The sequence below is a fragment of the Pseudorasbora parva genome, chromosome 22 (assembly GCF_024679245.1).
Source record: "Pseudorasbora parva isolate DD20220531a chromosome 22, ASM2467924v1, whole genome shotgun sequence".
Taxonomy (NCBI): Eukaryota; Metazoa; Chordata; class Actinopteri; order Cypriniformes; family Gobionidae; genus Pseudorasbora; species Pseudorasbora parva.
The window spans coordinates 40,085,378-40,106,333 of record NC_090193.1 but is presented as its reverse complement, the minus strand read 5'-3'; the positions used below and the strand labels follow the sequence as shown (position 1 = coordinate 40,106,333).

Below are 20,956 nucleotides of genomic sequence, written 5' to 3'. Positions count from 1 at the left end.
ACACACACACAGGTGTATCAGAGTCTCTCTCTCTCCCTCAGGGTGCTGAATGTGTGTCGGCATTGGGTCGAGCATCACTTCTATGACTTTGAGAGGGACGCTCAGTTGCTACGGCGACTGGAGGAGTTTATCAACAAGGTCAGAGGTATGAACGCAAACCTTCATCATCATCATCATCATCATCATCATCATCATCATCATACCTGAGATGACAAAACTATGGACATGTCTTTCTTGCGGACAGAAATATGGAATTATATATTAGTCTAATGTAGAAGAATATGGAATATGGCAGAATTTGGATGAATAAACCAAAAGTAGGGCCATAAAATCAGATCATGAAACTGATGTGGGAATTCTGAATGAGCACTGCAAACATTTGTCTTGTTTCTAGTCCAAACATCTAAAAATTCCTAAAACAAGAAGTATTAACTTGACAAGTAAAAATGATTGTCTTGTTTTGGTTAAAATAGTTTTTGCTTAAAATAAGATAAATAATCTGCCAATGGGGTGAGAAAAATAATCCTAATTCACACAGAACACAAGATTATTAATCTTATTTTAAGCAAAAACTCTCTTCATTTTGAGTTATTTTTCCCAAAACAAGACAATAATTTTACTTGTCTAGTAAATGTTTCTTAATGTAAGATTTTTTAGATATTTTGACTAGAAACAAGACAAAAACACTAAGTAAGAAAAGCATTTTTTGCAGCGGGTGGCGTGTTTTATAATGTGATGATCAGACACAGCTCTAGATGTGCCCTCTGACCTCTCTCCCCTGATTTGTTTCAAAAAGTTCACTCGTCAAACTAGACGCGGTAGACATTACGGGCAGAAGTCACATCTGCGGAGACTAGCGAGGGTTTATGATGTCACCAACCCAGAAAGAAGCTCGTTGTAGTCCAAAGCGGCCATTTTTGTAGGCAATAAACTGCCGTAACTTTAAAAGACAATATCTCCGTTTGCAGTGAACTTTCAGCGCTGTAACTTTACAGACTGTTTATGCTCAAGCAGCGACATTACACACTAACTAAAGTTACAGGATTAGTTCACCCAAAAATACCACACCCCTTAAGACCTCCGTTCATCTTCACACACAGTTTAAGATATTTTAGATTTAGTCCGAGAGCGTATGCAAGTGTATGCACACTATACTGTCCATGTCCAGAAAGGGAATAAAAACATCATCACAGTAGTCCATATGAGACATCAGTGGGTTAATTAGAGTCTCTTGAAGCATCCAAAATACATTTGGGTCCAAAAATAACAAAAACTACGACTTTATTCAGCATTGGCTTCTCTTCTGGGTTTGCGTTCAATCCTCAAATAAAGATTCAAACGGTCATGAATCATGATTCGGATCACGTGACATTGGTGATCCGAATCATTGATCGATTCACTGATTCATTAACCATTTGAATCTTTTTGGAGGAACCCAGGAGAGAAGCCAATGCTGAATAAAGTCGTAGTTTTTGTTATTTTTGGACCCAAATGTATTTTGGATGCTTCAAGAGACTCTAATTAACCCACTGATGTCTCATATGGACTACTGTGATGATGTTTTTATTCCCTTTCTGGACATGGACAGTATAGTGTGCATACACTTGCATACGCTCTCGGACTAAATATAAAATATCTTAAACTGTGTGTGAAGATGAACGGAGGTCTTACGGGTGTGGAGCGACATTAGGGGGAGGAGCTAATGACACATTTCATTTTTGGGTGAACTAACCCTTTAAAAAAGTGATCCTACCACCCCTTTAAGCGAAACAGCTCTAGATGTGACCTCTGACCTCTCACCTGTCTCAGGTAAAGCCATGAGGAAGTGGGTGGAGTCCATCACTAAGATCATCCAGAGGAAGAAGCAGGCGCAGGCTAACGGGCCGAGCCACAACATCACCTTCGAGAGTTCACCGCCGCCCATCGAGTGGCATCTGTGTAAAGCAGGACAGACAGAGCAGTTCGACCTTATGACCCTTCACCCCATCGAGATCGCCCGACAGCTCACACTGCTGGAGTCCGACTTCTACAGGTGAGACCTTTCAGCTTGACCTATGACCCCTGTCGACCTTTACTCGCCCTCGAGGAGTTCCAACCCGCATGACTGAATGTTAAACAGGAGACGACACACACCAATAATACACCAATAATCATGAAACTGTCACAGTCCAAATGATTCCCCCCCCCCCCCCCACACACACACACACACACACTCACACACGCTCACTCACTCACACATTCACTCAGGCATTCACTGACTCTTTCTCTCTCTCACACACACACACACAGTCACATTCACTCACTCTTTCACAGACACGCACACACTCACTCACTCACACACACTCTCACACACTCATATTCACTTACACACACACACACTTTCAAACACACTCTCTCTCACACACACACTCTCTCGCACTCACATTCACACACGCACTCACTCACACTCTCACATTCACACACTCACTCACTCAGACACTCACTCACACACATACTCATTCACACACACACTCACACTCACACACTCACATTCACACACGCTCACACACATACTCATTCACACACACACATACACACACACACACACACACACACACACTCACTCACACTCTTTCACACACTCACATTCACTTAGACACTGACTCTCACTCTCTCACACACTCACTCACTCAGACACTCACTCACACACATACTCATTCACACACACACTCACACTCACTCACTCACTCACACTCACATTCACACACGCTCACACACATACTCATTCACACACTCACTCACTCAGACACTCACTCACACACATACTCATTCACACACACACTCACACTCACTCACACTCACATTCACACACGCTCACACACATACTCATTCACACACACACTCACATTCACACACACACACACACTCACACTCTTTCACACACTCACATTCACTTAGACACTGACTCTCACTCTCTCACACACTCACTCAGACACACACACACTCACTCACACACACACACACACACACAGACACACTCACTCACTCACTCTCTCACACACACACACACACACACACACACACACACACACACACACTCACTCACTCACTCACTCACTCACTCACTCACTCACACACACATTCATACACACTTACTCACACACACACACACACACCTCTGTGCTGTTATTGTTAGTGATGTCGCCTCTGTTATTCTTGTATATCTAGTGATTTTTTTACTCTGAGTGAGCCCTAAGCGTCCTCTTCTGTCGTTCTGTGCTCGTTCAGTGTATCTTTATAAGGAAAAAGGCTGGATTTCCTGTTTGTATTTTTATTTTGTGCTCCGCTGGCAACCGTCTGCACAGAAAATGGGGCAGTTTAACACAATAGAGTCCAGCTGTGACACACACACGCACACACACACACACACTTCCCTTCACCTCTGTGGGAACAGGCAGCGAGCGTCGTACCCAAGGTCACCAGCTCCGCTTCCCATGAGGCCGTTCTGTGCACCGACTCCCAAAACACAGCTCGGCTCCGATGAAAGGAGCATTCTGGGTAATTCTGAGTGGTTGGCTTGTGTTTGTGTTCGAGCTCTTTCAGGAATTATCCAGTTTTTCATAACATCATCTTTCAGTGGAAACGTCCAGGAGTTTATTCTATTGCTCTTTATATTTCCGTCCCTCGCCCTACAGTTATACTTAAAAACATTTCCTACCCAGAAAGTATATTTCATTTTTATCATTTAATTTTTCTATTTGTAATTTTTTATTTTTTTATTTTATTATTAATTTTTTTTTTTTTTTACCTTTAAATTACTAGATTTTTTCCTTTTTGGTCCAGAAAGTTTATATCGTTTAATTTTTATAATATTGTTTTTTTATCTTTAAATTACTGTATTTTATCAATAAATTAATATAATTTAAGCACAATATTCACATTCTTTCATTCTTCTTTTTTGGGGTGTATTTTTTCAATTTATTTTTAGAAAGTTTTGTTTTATTTATTTACTTTATTTACCTTAAAATGACTAGATTTGATCAATTAATAATATAATTTAAGCACATTCTTTTATATATATATATATATATATATATATATATATATATATATATTTTTTTTTTTTTTTTTTTTTATTATTATTATTATTATTATTATTACTTTTCGGGTGGGGTGGATCCAGAAAGCATCTATCATTTAATTTTTATAATATTGTTTTTATTTTTATGCAATTTTTATTTATTATTTTTTATTTTTTTTACTTTAAATTACTAGATTTTGGCAATAAATAATATAATTGAAGCACATTCTTCACATTCTTTCAAGTTAAATGTAAAATAACTAAAGCTGTTAATTCAGCTCAGATCATCTCACATTGGGAGTCTCTGCCGACCTCTTGTGGACAAATAGTAATATAACAGGATATTTCATGACCCTATAGCTCCATATGGAGAAAATGAGACGTAATAAATTCAATGTTTGATTTAAGTGTAGTTTTTCTATGTGTACTGAAGCATCCCTCTCATTCCTAAGGGGGTCAAACTGACCCATGAGGGAAGGATTTGTTACTTTTTCTTTATTGCAGCCACATAAACTCCTCGGATCCAGTCAATATTTTTGCGCATTCGTAGTTTGTGCAACAAAAGTCCTGGGGTCGTGGATTACTCAGATGAACAGCCACATTTCTGAGCTTGAACTTCATGCAAATGTGTGAATATTTAATTAGATTATGCATAATTTGCATATGTAATATACAAAGCAATTGTCGGAAATCCATTTATTTTGTGAGTTGTAAAGTGTGTGGATGCTGATTTTAAGGTGTCGCTGCTGTCCTAGGTGTGTGTTGGTGTTTTTGCACTTAGGCATTACTGTGAGTGTGACCTTTGACCTGTCTCCTGCAGGGCGGTTCAGCCATCGGAGCTGGTGGGAAGCGTTTGGACTAAAGAAGACAAAGAGATCAACTCCCCGAACCTGCTGCGGATGATCCGCCACACCACCAACCTCACACTGTGGTTCGAGAAGTACGACACACTCCCTTCAGTTTAGCTCAGAGACGTGTGTGTGCGCGACTGTGTGCGTGTGTGTGTGAGAGAGAGAGAGTGTGTGTGTGTGTGTGTGTGTGTGTGCGCGACTGTGTGCGAGTTAGTGCAAGTGTGTGTGTGTGAGTGAGCGAGCTTGAGCGAGTGTGTGCGAGCGAGTGTGTGTGTGAGAGTGAGTGAGTGAGTGTGTGTGCGAGTGAGTGAGTGGGTGAGTGTGAACGAGTGTGTGAGAGTGAGTGAGTGTGTGGGTGAGTGCGAACGAGTGAGTGAGTGTGTGTGAGTGGGTGGGTGAGTGCGAACAAGTGTGTGCGAGTGAGTGAGTGTGTTTGCGAGTGAGTGTGTATGCAAGTGAGTGGTTGAGTGTGAACGAGTGTGAGTGAGTGTGTATGCGAGTGAGTGTGTGTGTGAGTGAGTGGGTGAGTGGGAACAAGTGTGTGAGAGTGAGTGTGTGTGCGAGTGAGTGGGTGAGTGCGAACGAGTGTGTGAGAGTGAGTGAGTGTGTGGGTGAGTGCGAACGAGTGTGTGAGAGTGAGTGAGTGTGTGGGTGAGTGCGAACGAGTGTGTGAGAGTGAGTGTGGGTGAGTGCGAACAAGTGTGTGCGAGTGAGTGAGTGTGTGTGCGAGTGAGTGGGTGAGTGCAAACGAGTGTGTGTGTGCGAGTGAGTGTGTGTGCGATTGAGTGTGTATGCAAGTGAGTGGTTGAGTGTGAACGAGTGTGAGTGAGTGTGTATGCGAGTGAGTGTGTGTGTGAGTGAGTGGGTGAGTGGGAACAAGTGTGTGAGAGTGAGTGTGTGTGAGAGTGAGTGGGTGAGTGCGAACGAGTGTGTGAGAGTGAGTGTGTGTGCGATTGAGTGTGTATGCAAGTGAGTGGTTGAGTGTGAACGAGTGTGAGTGAGTGTGTATGCGAGTGAGTGTGTGTGTGAGTGAGTGGGTGAGTGGGAACAAGTGTGTGAGAGTGAGTGTGTGTGAGAGTGAGTGGGTGAGTGCGAACGAGTGTGTGAGAGTGAGTGAGTGTGTGGGTGAGTGCGAACGAGTGTGTGAGAGTGAGTGAGTGAGTGTGTGTGAGTGGGTGAGTGCGAACAAGTGTGTGCGAGTGAGTGAGTGTGTGTGCGAGTGAGTGGGTGAGTGCAAACGAGTGTGTGTGTGCGAGTGAGTGTGTGTGCGAGTGAGTGTGTATGCAAGTGAGTGGTTGAGTGTGAACGAGTGTGAGTGAGTGTGTGTGTGAGTGAGTGGGTGAGTGGGAACAAGTGTGTGAGAGTGAGTGTGTGTGCGAGTGAGTGGGTGAGTGCGAACGAGTGTGTGAGAGTGAGTGAGTGTGTGGGTGAGTGCGAGTGTGTGCGTGTGAGTGTGTATGCGAGTGAGTGGGAAAGAGTGTGTGTGTGTGCGAGTGAGTGGGAAACGAGTGTGTGAGTGAGTGTGAATGCGAGTGAGTGGGTGAGTGCGAACGAGTGTGTGAGAGTGAGTGAGTGTGAATGTGAGTGAGTGGGTGAGTGCGAACAAGTGTGTGAGAGTGAGTGAGTGTGTGTGAGTGTGTATGCGAGTGAGTGGGAACGAGTGTGTGAGAGTGAGTGTGTGAGTGTGTATGCGAGTGAGTGTGTGAGTGAGTGTGTGCGTGTGAGTGTGTATGCGAGTGAGTGGGAAAGAGTGTGTGTGTGTGCGAGTGAGTGGGTGAGTGCGAACGAGTGTGTGTGCGAGTGAGTGGGAAAGAGTGTGTGAGAGTGAGTGTGTGAGTGTTTATGCGAGTGAGCGGGTGAGTGGGACACGAGTGTGTGAGTGAGTGTGAATGCGAGTGAGTGGGTGAGTGCGAACAAGTGTGTGAGAGTGAGTGAGTGTGTGTGAGTGTGTATGCGAGTGAGTGGGAACGAGTGTGTGAGAGTGAGTGGGTGAGTGTTTATGCGAGTGAGTGTGTGTGAGTGTGTATGCGAGTGAGTGTGTGAGTGTTTATGCGAGTGAGTGTGTGTGAGTGGGAACGAGTGTGTGAGAGTGAGTGTGTGAGTGTTTATGCGAGTGAGTGTGTATGCGAGTGAGTGGGAACGAGTGTGTGAGTGTGTATGCGAGTGAGTGGGAAGGAGTGTGTGAGAGTGAGTGTGTAAGTGTTTATGCGAGTGAGTGGGTGAGTGGGAAACGAGTGTGTGAGTGAGTGTGAATGCGAGTGAGTGGGTGAGTGCGAACGAGTGTGTGAGAGTGAGTGAGTGTGAATACAAGTGAGTGGGTGGGTGAGTGCGAACGAGTGTGTGAGAGTGAGTGAGTGTGTGTGAGTGCGTATGCGAGTGAGTAGGAACGAGTGTGTGAGAGTGAGTGTGTGAGAGTGAGTGTGTGAGTGTTTATGCGAGTAAGTGTGTATGCGAGTGAGTGGGAACGAGTGTGTGAGTGAGTGTGAGTGTTTATGCGAGTGTGTGTGCGAGTGATTGTGAGTGAGTGTGTATGCGAGTGAGTGGGTGAGTGAGTGAGTGTGTATGCGAGTGAGTGGGTGAGTGTGAATGAGTGTGAGAGTGAGTGAGTGTTTATGCGAGTGAGTGGGAACGAGCGTGTGAGAGTGAGTGGGTGAGTGCGAACGAGTGTGTGTGCGAGTGAGTGTGTGCGAGTGAGTGTGCGAGTGAGTGGGTGAGTGCGAACGAGTGTGTGTGTGAGAGTGAGTGGGTGAGTGCGAACGAGTGTGTGTGCGCGAGTGAGTGTGTGCGAGTGAGTGTGTGCGAGTGAGTGTGTGCGAGTGAGTGTGTGCGAGTGAGTGAGTGTGTGCGAGTGAGTGAGTGTGTGCGAGTGAGTGAGTGTGTGCGAGTGAGTGTGTGCGAGTGAGTGAGTGTGTGCGAGTGAGTGAGTGTGTGCGAGTGAGTGAGTGTGTGCGAGTGAGTGAGTGTGTGCGAGTGAGTGAGTGTGTGCGAGTGAGTGAGTGTGTGAGAGTGTGTGAGAGTGTGTATGTGAGTGAGTGGGTGAGTGCGAGCGTGTGTGTGTGTGCGAGTGAGTGTGTGCGAGTGAGTGTGTGCGAGTGAGTGAGTGTGTGCGAGTGAGTGAGTGTGTGCGAGTGAGTGAGTGTGTGCGAGTGAGTGAGTGTGTGCGAGTGAGTGAGTGTGTGAGAGTGTGAGAGTGTGTGAGAGTGTGTATGTGAGTGAGTGGGTGAGTGCGAGCGTGTGTGTGTGTGCTTCTAACAGTTTCTCATGTCTCTCAGGTGCATCGTAGAAACGGAGAACGTGGAGGAGCGAGTGGCCGTCATCGCGCGGATCATCGAGATCCTGCAGGTGTTTCAGGAGCTCAATAACTTCAACGGCGTTCTGGAGGTGGTGAGCGCCATGAACTCATCGCCCGTATACAGACTCGACCACACCTTCGAGGTGAGGCGTGAGATCATGTCCATCCGGCTTTACCATAGACTGTAAACAAATATGGCCGTAGTGTCCCTGACGTCACCCATAGGATTCTGATGAGCCGTTCTGAAGCGTAAAGTAGAGACGAGCTGGGCCTCGCTTGTGAGCGAGTCACTCCCGGATAACAGAAAATGCGCGAAAAGGCGGGATGTGGGTGGAGCTGAGGTGACGCAATGACTATAGACGGCGGATAAATGGCTATCCACCTGTCACTCAAAGTAACCACCGCCCTTAATTATGCAGAACTTTAAGGCGTTATATAACGTAAACGAATGAGTTATAAAAACATTCACCCCCTCACAGTCGTCATGAAGGGCAAAATTAGCCGTATAGACCAAAACCACAATTTGTCTCAGACTGTAAACATGTTTTATTCTGCTGTAAAGTTGGGCATTTTAACATGAGCTCAATGAGATTCTGCTCCTTCTGGAGCCGCTCTAGTGGCCAGTGGAGGAACTGCAGTTCACATTACTACAGTATCGGCTTCTGGAGCCGCTCTAGTGGCCAGTGGAGGAACTGCAGTTTACATTACTACAGTATCGGCTTCTGGAGCCGCTCTAGTGGCCAGTAGAGGAACTGCAGTTTACATTACTACAGTATCGGCTTCAGGAGAGATCGCGGGAGGTTGCCGATGGTCTTTAGTGTGTAATGTTGCTGTTTGAGCGTGAAAAATTTAAATACTCCTCATTTAAATAATTAACATGCAGAATAAAGGGGCAGGGCCTGGTTGAGTTAGTTAGTCGTGTGTTGAAACTGCCGGTTATGGGAAGGGGTGGGGCATTTCTCAAACACCAATCACAACACACTGCTCCAGTCGACCAATCAGAGCACAGTGTGCTTTTCAGAAGGAGGGGCTTCTTAGGCACCATTTACACCGCATGGTTCAGATGTCCCAATTGCGATTTATTTTTCCTCTCATGTAGCACAGATCGGATGTGACGTGAACATGTAAGCAGTAAAAAAAAACGATATCCTTCTGATATCCTCAGATCGGATTCAGGTCTCACTCATATGTGGGAATAAATCCGATTTGAATCGTGCATTAGCGTCTGCCATGTGAGCGGTTAAATCAGATGTTCCCCAGTAGGAGGTGAATGACGTGACACGAACTGCGATCAAGGGCCAGTGTTGCCAAGTCTGCGGTATTCCTGTGGAATTGGGCTACTTTAACACAGTTTTGATCTGCAATTGGAGCGGGTTTTGCTATGAAAACCTGGCAACCCTGTCAAGGGCTCTCCTCTTTTTCTCCACCTTATGAGAGAAATGTTTTGCTGACCTTTAAAGATGTGTAGAAAAGTGCGGACAGCAAAACATTGAATAATCATTTTGTCTGCGTCCATTGCATATCGTGCCGTTTTACTTCCTTTTCTGGTTGAGGACGTCGTGAGATGTTTCGCCAGTGTAAATGCAAATATTGGATACAGGTCGCTTATAAAAGATGATGTAAGTCACCAAATCGTAATTGTGCATCAAGACCTGCAGTGTAAATGCAGCCATAAGCCCCTTTCACACTGCGATTCCGGCAAACACGCGGATAATGCGACCCGGCATTTGTTCCCGGGCCGCTAGATTTGGTCCATTCACACTGCCAGCGAAATACCGTAATATGTGCGCTTTCACACACAACCCGTAACGGTCCCGGGTCGAGTCGACACGTGACATCCTGACGTGACGTATAACGGCGAGCGATCTCCGCTTCAGCGCGGATAGTAAGGAGCTCCGTGGTCTCGACTTGTGTCCAGTTTGCGCTCATTTCTGCTCGTTTAATTTTAGTTTCTTTTGTATACGAACACTCTCTGCGTTTAAGACACCGACGAGCTCTTCTGGCACTGCAGGGTTGTGTTATTGAAGAAACAAGCTCTAGGAGTCGCACGATAACTACGCACACGTTGCGGCATTAGTTTCGGCTTTTGTTCTCACAGCGCTCGTCCCGGATCGAATCCCGCAATATTCCTAGGTCCCCGACCCGGGTTCAGTTCGGTAATCAATCCCGGGACGTGGCTGCTTCCACACAGAAGGCGACCCGGCAATGCTCCGGGAATATTGCGGGTCCGACGTGCAGTGTGAAAGGGGCTATAGAGACAGGAACTAAACAGAGTTACTGACAGACTGGGAAGAGAGGAGCCGCAACAATGGAGAATATGAGGAAATAATCAACACTCAAGCAGGAAAACCTGTTCTAGAGTTTTAACTCATCCTGCATGTGATTTTATTTCAGCAAATCCCAAGCAGACAGAGGAAGATCCTGGAGGAAGCTCATGAACTCAGTGAAGATCATTATAAGAAATATCTGGCTAAACTCAGGTCCATCAACCCTCCCTGTGTGCCCTTCTTCGGTACGTTCTGCTTCACACACACTGTGAATAAACACTAAATACTATTTTTGTCTTGTTTCTAGTCTAAATATCTAACAATTCTTACATTAAGAAACATTTACTGGGCAAGTAAAATAATTGTCTTGTTTTGGGAAAGAATAACTCCAAAATGAAGAGAGTTTTTGCTTAAAATAAGATCAATAATCTCACAATGGGGTGAGAAAAATAATCTTGTGTTCTGTTTGAGTTAAGATTATTTTTCTCACCCCATTGGCAGATTATTTATCTTATTTTAAGCAAAAACTCATTTTGAGTTATTTTTCCCAAAACAAGACAATTACTGTTGCTTGTCAAAAAAAACAAATATAGTCACAATTATTGACTACTTTAAAACAAGAATATACTAAATACTTCTTGTTTAAATTTTTTTAGATGTTTGGACTAGACACAAGACAAAATACTAAGTAAGAAAAGCATGTTTTGCCGTGCACTGTTTCTGATGATGAGGCTGTGTTTGATGCTCATGTGATCTGCTCGTTTTAGGGATTTACTTAACAAATATCCTAAAAACTGAGGAAGGAAATCCGGACTTCCTGAAGAGACACGGCAAAGAGCTGATCAACTTCAGCAAACGGCGGAAAGTGGCGGAAATCACCGGAGAAATCCAGCAGTACCAGAACCAGCCGTACTGCTTACGTGTGGAGAGCGACATACGGGTCAGAACGGCTACATTATTGATTTACATCACGGTTCATTTTTCCATTTGTCCGGGGGTGGTGATATTTCTTTCTTCAAGAAATTGATAAGTAAGGGATGATGTCCACCCAGCCGGTTGTTATCGCAGAATAAACCCCGACAGAGCGATCAGGACCCCGAGGCGAAGCGGAGCGTCACTCTGAAGGGGTTTATTCTGAGATAACAACCGGCTGGGTGGACATTATCCCGCTTATTACACGCCTACTAGTCTCAAATAAATCATTATTAGACAAAATATTGTCTTTATTGCTGCCTAATATACCCCTCCCACTAACAGGAGCGGTGATGAAGAGATCATAAGTGTTATTTACGTCACCTCATAATGTTATGCCTGATCGATATATATTCACAAAGAAAACGGCTGTTTTACATTGGAATAATATTTCATAATTTTTACTGTAGTTTTGATCAAGTAAATGCTTCTGTAAACGTGGCGTTTGTGTCCCGTTGATGTTGCAGAAGTTCTTTGAGAACCTGAACCCGATGGAGGACATGACGGAGAAAGAGTTCGCCGACTATCTGTTCAACAAATCTCTGGAGATTGAGCCGCGTAACGCTCGCACTCTGCCTCGATTCGTAAGTCTGACTCCTGCCGAACACACACACACACACACACACGTGCGGTTACGCAACACACACGAGAAGCTGTGACCGCATGCTCACCTCCTGATCTGATCGTCCGCGCTCCGCATTAAACCGTGACGTGCTTACGGATGTGGACCAGAATAGTGCAGATTTCCAAACTAAGCCTGAGTTCACTTGTGCAACACATCAGCAGGTGAAACCCAACAAACACACATTATTAATAAATAAATATATATATATATATTCATTATTTTAATATTCAACATAACTCGAAATATAATCATATAATTAGTAAAATAATGACAATAATGATAAATTATAATGAATTTATATATACACTATATTTTTATTTATTTATTTATTTATATATATATATATATATATATATATATATATATATATATATTCTTGTTACTACTACTACTATTAATAATAATAGTAAATATTATCCTATAAAAATGTTATATAATAAAATATAATATTACATTATTTTAATAATTATAATTAACATAATTCAAAATATAATAAGTAAATTAATTACAATGATTATAAGTAAAATGGTAATATATAATATATAAATATGTATATATTCTAATAAATTAATAAATAATAGTATTGTATTACTGTTAATAATAATAGTAATAATAAAACTAAATATTATCATATTTAAAATATAAAAAATGTATAAGTTATATATTTATTTTACATAATAGTACATGTTATATAATATGTAATTATTTTAATAATTCTAATTAACATAATATTATAGTAAGATTTCTAAAATAATAATAAATAATTACATTTCATAATTCCAGATATTTCGATGATAACTGAATGCTCTTCAGGATTTACTCTTCTTATTACCAATTATTTTACAGATTTATTTTCCAGGTGTTTGTATTGACTCTGATTTTCCACTACTTCCTAAATATTTGAAATAACATATTTTACTGCATTTATTTTCCATGGTAAAAAGTCATATATCTATGTTTTCCAAGATAAAAATCACAGTTTAGGGAGCAAATTAATTAAAGAAATATGAGTTTACATCTTGAGCTGTTGAGGCTTTTATTAAAGCTTGTTTTGTCTTATTTTAAATCAGCCTTGATTAAAGCGTTACTCACTAAAACTCACTAATTAAAGAGTTAGTTCAGCCAAAAATGAAATGTCTGTCATTAACTCCTCTCCCTAATGTCGTCCCACACCCGTAAGACCTCCGTTCATCTTCACACACAGTTTAAGATATTTTATATTTAGTCCGAGAGCTTTTCTGCTCCTTCAATGAAAATGTGCATTACCTAAATGTATTTTTATTGCCTTTCTGGACATGGACAGTATAGTGTGCATACACTTGCATACGCTCTCGGACTAAATATAAAATATCTTAAACTGTGTGTGAAGATGAACGGAGGTCTTACGGGTGTGGAGCGACATTAGGGAGAGGAGTTAATGACAGACATTTCATTTTTGGGTGAACTAACCCTTTAATTAGTGATTCGACATTAACAGGGTGTTTAAACCGAGTGAGGTTTAACGATAACTGGTTTTGTTTTCCTCTCTCAGCCGAAGAAGTACGGCTGTCCTCTGAAGTCTCCGGGTGTTCGTCCGTCCACCGTCCGGCCCGGCACGATGCGGCATCCGACGCCGCTGCAGAACGAGCCGCGCAAGATCAGCTACAGCCGCATCCCGGACAGTGAGACGGAGAGCAGTGCCGCGTCAGCGCCGAACTCCCCCCGCACCCCGTTGACTCCGCCACCTGCCTCCACCGCATCCAGCTCCACTGAGATCTGCAGCGTGTTCGACTCACCTCAGGCACCGTCCAGCCCCTTCCACTCCAGTACGGCCAGCATCACACACACACACACACACTCACACACTCACACTTATACTCACTCACACACACACACTCGCACACTCACACTTATACTCACTCACACACAGACACACTCTCTCTCACACACACACACACTCGCACACTCACACTTATACTCACTCACACACAGACACACTCTCTCTCACACACACACACTCGCACACTCACACTTATACTCTCTCACACACAGACACACTCTCTCTCTCACACATTCTCACACACTCACATAATCACACTTATACTCACTCACACACAGACACACTCTCTCTCACACACACATACACACACACACACACACACTCTCTCTCTCTTTCTCTCTGACACTCACTCACACACACACAGACACATTCTCACACACTCACATAATCACGCTTATACTAACTCACACACACACACACTCTCATACACACACACACACACACACACACACCCTCTTAGACACACACTCTCGCACACACTCACACACACACATACACACTCTGTCTCTCACACACTCTCACTCACACACACACACACAAACAATCTCTCTGACACACTCATACTCACACACACACATACCCTCTTACACACACCCTTTTAGACACACACACACACACACACACACACACACACACACACACACTCATACACAGGGACACACTCTCTCTCTCACAAACACACATACTCACACAAACAGAAAATCTCACACACTGGGGCACACATACACACACACACACCCTCGTAAACACACACTCACACACACATACCCTCTTAGACACACTCACTCACACACACCCTCTTAGATGCACACTCTCTAACACACCTCCTCTCAGACACACATTCACACACACCCACACACCCTCTCAGACACACTCACACAAACAGACACACGCACACTCTCTCACTCTCTCTCTCTCTCTCTCTCTCTCTCTCACACACATGATGGAGTCTGAGAAACTTCATCATGATGATGATAAACTGAGAAATCTCAGCCACTGAATACGAGCGTTTGTGTTTTCTGCTCGTGCACGCGTGAAATATGTTGCAGAATATAAGTGCTTGTAGAAAGAAGAACATCTGACACACACAATACAAACACGTTATTTCCACACAGTCCATTATTATTATGTATTATACATGTTGTTATTAAATCCTCATCATCAGATGTGGCAACACATGCGTCAGAATTGTCATAATGTTTCAGTCTGTCCCCGTCAGCCATTGGTCAGATATCAGATAGCCCCGCCCTAAACTCTCTCCATTGGTCGAGTCAGTTCCTCATGATGCAGAAATGACACACTGCACCTTTAAGGCTCTCATCTAACCTCGACTAACCCAGTCATTGAGCATCATGTATGCAGCAGAATGCACTAACACTGATCCGGGATCAGCTGTGACGCCTCTGTCACCTTCTCTTCTCTTTCTTTCTGCTTCCTGACAGACAGCGACAGTATTTTTGCTCCAGTCACTCTCCCGCACGGCCCACGTTAGTATATCAACACACTCTGGTGTTCTGTCATGTCTGTCAGCTGGTCCTCATCCATCAGTGTGTGTGTGTGGGTGTGTGTGTTCTGTACGGTGACCCAGTAGTTCACAACACAACGAAATCAAGCCACAACACAACGGAAATGCTCCCGACCACGAGGGTTAGGGTTAGTAGTGCGGTAAAGTTAGGGTTAGCTTATTGGGGTAAAGTTTACTAAGTGCCGTAAAGTACGTTTTCCTTGTCATTGCTCTATAGATTGGCCAATCTTACAAAGATATAAACACTTAAAGGGTTAATTCACCCAAAAATGTCATTAACTCCTCCCCCTAATGTCGCTCCACACCCGTAAGACCTCCGTTCATCTTCACACACAGTTTAAGATATTTTATATTTAGTCCGAGAGCGTATGCAAGTGTATGCACACTATACTGTCCATGTCCAGAAAGGGAATAAAAACATCATCACAGTAGTCCATATGAGACATCAGTGGGTTAATTAGAGTCTCTTGAAGCATCCAAAATACATTTGGGTCCAAAAATAACAAAAACTACGACTTTATTCAGCATTGGCTTCTCTTCCGCGTTTGTGTTCAATCCTCAAATAAAGATTCAAACGGTTATGACTCAGTGAATTGATTCTTGATTCGGATCGCCAATGTCACGTGATTTCAGCAGTTTGACACGCGATCCAAATCTACTACTGTGATGATGTTTTTATTCCCTTTCTGGACATGGACAGTATAGTGTGCATACACTTGCATACGCTCTCGGACTAAAAATAAAATATCTTAAACTGTGTGTGAAGATGAACGGAGGTCTTACGGGTGTGGAGCGACATTAGGGAGAGGAGTTAATGACAGACATTTCCTTTCTGGGTGAATTAACCCTTTAAGTGTTTATATCTTTGTAAGATTGGCCAATCTATAGAGCATTGGGAAGGGAAACTAACTTTACCACTCTGAGAGCCCTCGTCATTTCCGTTGTGCGTTGTGGCGATTTCGTTGTGTTGTGAACTAATGTTTGCTTTTGTAAATTTTGTTGTGTTGTGCACTACTGGGCCACCGTAGTTCTGTGACATCACATCCCGTGTAAAGAGCAGCTTTAATGAACGCTGTCGTGTGGCTTTAGTCTGAATTTAATCTCCTGCATGTATCATGTGACATGTTTCCCAGCATCCTCACTGTCATGGTTCTTTCCTCAGAGTTTTGTGTGTGTGTGTGTGTTTCTCTCAGGATCTTCTTCAGTGTCATCTATGATGGGTTTCCTCCGGAACGATGACCTTCCCGTTCCTCCGCCCATCCCGCCCCGCCGCCGCCCGGAGTCTGCTCCGGCCGAATCATCGCCCTCTAAGGTGTCAATCCACGCACACACACACACACACACACACACACACACACGCACACACACACACACACACACACACACACACACACACACACACACACACACGCACGTGTTAGTCCCGCATCTGGATTCACCAAAACATGCATGAGAGAACTTTTCCTCTAAACTGCTGTTTCCTTCTCATTTTATAAATTAAAGGCACAATATGTAAGATATTTGAATTTGAATATCCACTAGAGCAGTTTTGGGGACCCCTCACCACTGCACATTTTGTATCTCTCCCTCATTAAACACACCTAATTCAAGTCTTGCAGTCTCTACTAATAAGTTGAGTTAGATGAGAGAGAAATGAAAAATGTGCACTGGTGGGGTTTGGGAACCACTGTACTAGAACAGTGTTATATATTTTGTTGACTTGTGTGCATTATCTCAAATGTTTCCAAGAATGTTTAAATCCAGAGAAATCATCGATTTGAATCACGTCCCCTATCAGGGACATCATCCCCGCGTTACCCTCCGCTGTTATTGTGAAGTAACCATGGCAACACTAGCGCCACTTTAACCCTTTATAGGGCACTCATTGAAATCCTTTCAAATTTGAACCCTAGAGTGTTATTGTGGGTTATTACAAGACTTTTGAACTTTAGTGACTTCAGAATTTTTTTGAAAGTCAAGGTCAATGAAGTTACCATAATGGTTCCTCGCCGCTCTATGGTCATTCAAAGTGTGTATACAGTGGCGTAACTTTGTTTTAAAAAGTGTGTGGGACAGTCTCACGAAAATGCGTTTAAATAGTAGAAGTGTGCAATCTCGTGGAATGAATACGTCAAAATGAGCTTTTTGGGTTTTTGGGTAGCACTGCTAATACAACGTTATATCAGATGTAAAATATGTACAATGCAGAACGTTTTTTATTAAGATGTCCAGAAATCAATTAAATACTTAATTTATTGATATAGATCTCGTTTAATCTGAACACAATATAGCGTTAGTGCCAAGATTTGTTACGTGAATAAAGGCATATAGATTTGCACACTTTGCTTATAATCCCTGGTCTAGTCTGTTAAACTTGTCAGAAGTTCTCGTTTCTAATCTGCCCTCGTAATTTTTTCTCATCTAAAAAAGGATTTTACCGGAACAAATAGAAAGTCTCTGCAACGGCGTTAAGCGTTAGATTAAAGCGCTCTCGTCTGTGTGGAGACCGCACGAGCCGCGAGAGAAATCTGCAGCACTGATAACAGCGGCAACGAGCGCCAGATCGCCTCTTATTTAACAAACGGACAAAGTGATGCTCTTCTGCTGCGTTCACACCGCACGCGAATGACGCGATTCGCGCGAGTGATTTACATGTTAAGTCAATGCAGAGACGCGAATAGGCATTCTGCGGATATTCGCGCCGCGTTAACCAATGAGGAGCCTGCTTACTGCTGTCACGTGGTGAAGTGACGGATGGGAAACCCCGAGGCCAGAGTAATTTAAAAATACTACTGTATTGTGTCACAAAATGTAGTTTTAATAGTTTTTCAGGCGAGAATGTAGTTGTTTAAAGCTCAAATATGTGATTTATTTATTAAGAGAGCTCCTATTTGAAAATTTGATCTGGTGTTTTCGGAGGTGTGAGACCCAGGCGATCAGCGGAGCTCAGCGCTCATCAACCGCGGCGAGAGCAGCCTTAACTCGGCTCGTCCTTCTGCCGACTGCCGCTGCCTGGCAGAAGCCCCTCCCATGACGCAAATTCACGTCTGTTGTGTAGTGAATGTCACGCGCGAATGGATTCAAATTGTTCACGCGTCCATCTTCGCGCGCGGTGTGAACGCAGCATTCTAGTTAGATGTTTTAAAAAGTGGCAGGGACATGTCCCACCCGTCCCACCCGCAAATTACGCCTATGTGTATATATATAAAATATAAAAATTACATAAAACACATATAAACTTTATAAAATATTTATTTAGGAACATTTCTTCTTTTTCATGTCAGAGTCAACTACTTCTTCAAAGAATTGGGGTAATTTGTTTTCGCAAAAGTGGATATATACAAAATATGAGACACAAAAATCGAATATATTTTAAATAAAATATAATAAAAATAAACACATGTAAAATCAATAGTGTATTTATTATAGGAAATTATTTTCTTTAATTTAGGGACATTTTCTAACTTTTTCCCGTCACCATTCCAGTCCAGTAACTCCGGCAGACTCCGCTTCATGGTGCTCGATAAAGCCAAAATTAAACATATTTCACTTCTTATGGCTTGAGCATTTCAATAAATGGCTTAAGTTTCCCACTGGATCACTGTATAATGTTATGCAAACCTGTGGCAACTTTCACTGCCCCATTGAGTACTAGTGTCCTATATGTTATAATGCATTATGGGGAAAATAGCTCTAAATACTGGTGCTACCACTTCAGTAATCAGGCTCACAGTAACAACAAACATCAATATATGCCATTCTAGTATATTACAATTACTGTGTGTGTGTGTGTGTGTGTGTGTGTGTGTGATGGGTAGGTTTAGGGGCTGTGTGTGTGTGTGTGTGTGTGTGTGTGTGTGTGTGTGTGTGTGTGTGTGTGTGTGTGTGTGTGTGTGTGTGTGTGTGTGTGTGTGTGTGTGTGTGTGTGTGTGTGTGTGTGTGTGTGTGTGTGTGTGTGTGTGTGTGTGTGTGTGTGTGTGTGTGTGTGTGTGTGTGTGTGTGTGTGTGTGTGTGTGTGTGTGTGTGTTTAGGGGCAGTGTAAGGGGATAGAAAATACGGTTTGTACAGTATAAAAACCATTACGCCTATGGAATGTCCCCACATTTACAAAAACAAACGTGTGTGTGTGTGTGTGTGTATTCCAGATGATGTCGAAGCACCTGGACAGTCCTCCGGCGATCCCACCTCGTCAGCCCACCACCAAGGTTTACTCGCCCCGATACTCGCTCTCAGAACCGCCCGAAAGCCCTCCGACCCTTCCTCCGCGTGAGCCGGTGCGAACCCCAGACGTGTTCTCCAGCTCTCCGCTTCATCTGCAGCCGCCGCCGCAGGGCCGGCGCTCCGAGCTCAGCCAAACCTTCTTCCCTCCATCTCCATTCAGCCCGCATCCTCCACAAACACCCTCTCCTCTGGGGCCGCGAAAACACCTTCCGTCCTCACCGCTGGACCTGGAGCCTCCGGAGGGATCTGCGGGCCCACCTGTGCCTCCGCGCCAAAGCACGACCCAATCGCCAATCCCCAAACTCCCACCCAAAACCTACAAAAGAGAGTCGGTGCACCGCGACGGGCCCCCGCTCCTGGAGAACGCAAACCCCTCATAGACCCACGGACTAGACCAAAACAGACGAGTTATAAAAATCACGCTGAGATCATTTTGCTCGGGAACTCTTGTGTATTGTTTTTTTTCTTTTCTTGTGTAGCTGTTCGTTTCATTTCATCGCTCGGTTTGTTTCTTAGCAGCCAAACTCAAGAAACAAACCTGCTGGATGACAGCGTCTGAGACTAAAACACACACACGCCCGCGATTATTTTCCGGTGCCTGTGTGTTGGACGGAGAGTGTAAAGATTCGGAGAAAAAGGATTGCGTTTGAGAGACTGACGAGTACCGGGAGTTTTTACGGTACCCTCACACACCAAAGAGGTACTCGAGAAAACCTTCAAGAAACACACACACACACACACACACACACACACACACGTGATTGTCCTGTATGTGTTAGAACTTTTATTTTCTCAATCATTTCTGTTTTGCCAATAAGTATGTAAAGAAAAAAAAAAACGATCGCCTTCTTAAAACAAGGGAATAAAAGTGTTTCTACCACTGTATGCCAAACGCTAGCCATGAAAACGTCTCTCTTCACTGTCTCCACACCGCTGACACTAAAGGGGTACTTCAGCGCTGGGACGATGAATCTGTATTTAAACTGGGTCATTACTGTAGTAGAAATGTGAAATTATTTTTGAATTTGGTGCTTTCTAGACTGAGAAAAGACAGAAAATGTATTTGTCTCATGGGGATGAAAGACTACAATTCCCAGAATGCTTCGCTGCCCTGTGAGGCCACGCCCACAGCCACCGCTACTGGATTACTGTGACTGAGTTGGAGAAGACACTACAATTAAATACTGAACGTGTCGGTTTAATATAATAAGAGAGAGTCGGTGCGCGAGTCTCACAGCACTAATCAATCAATCAGCTTTATTAATATAGCTCTTCTCCAATGCCGATTGTGTCAGAGCAGCTTCAGTGTTAAACAGGACAATAC

General features: G+C 43.5%; 1 protein-coding gene across 2 annotated transcripts in view; it reads left to right on the top strand.

Annotated features, from left to right (window-relative positions):
- sos1 (son of sevenless homolog 1 (Drosophila)) overlaps positions 1-20,524 on the top strand; it is an 84,158-nt gene extending 63,634 nt beyond the window's left edge. Inside the window, exons 14-24 of one of the 2 annotated variants that reach the window (XM_067431919.1) lie at positions 42-145; positions 1,810-2,032; positions 4,881-5,000; positions 8,184-8,346; positions 10,598-10,715; positions 11,238-11,410; positions 11,910-12,026; positions 13,599-13,872; positions 15,329-15,373; positions 16,605-16,723; positions 19,557-20,524. In XM_067431919.1, coding sequence (XP_067288020.1) covers positions 42-145; positions 1,810-2,032; positions 4,881-5,000; positions 8,184-8,346; positions 10,598-10,715; positions 11,238-11,410; positions 11,910-12,026; positions 13,599-13,872; positions 15,329-15,373; positions 16,605-16,723; positions 19,557-20,012 — 1,912 coding nt within the window. In that variant the 3' untranslated portion in view covers positions 20,013-20,524. The remainder of the gene's footprint in view (positions 1-41; positions 146-1,809; positions 2,033-4,880; positions 5,001-8,183; positions 8,347-10,597; positions 10,716-11,237; positions 11,411-11,909; positions 12,027-13,598; positions 13,873-15,328; positions 15,374-16,604; positions 16,724-19,556) is intronic. The other variant, XM_067431920.1, reaches the window with a different exon arrangement.
- Positions 20,525-20,956: the final 432 nt, after the last annotated feature.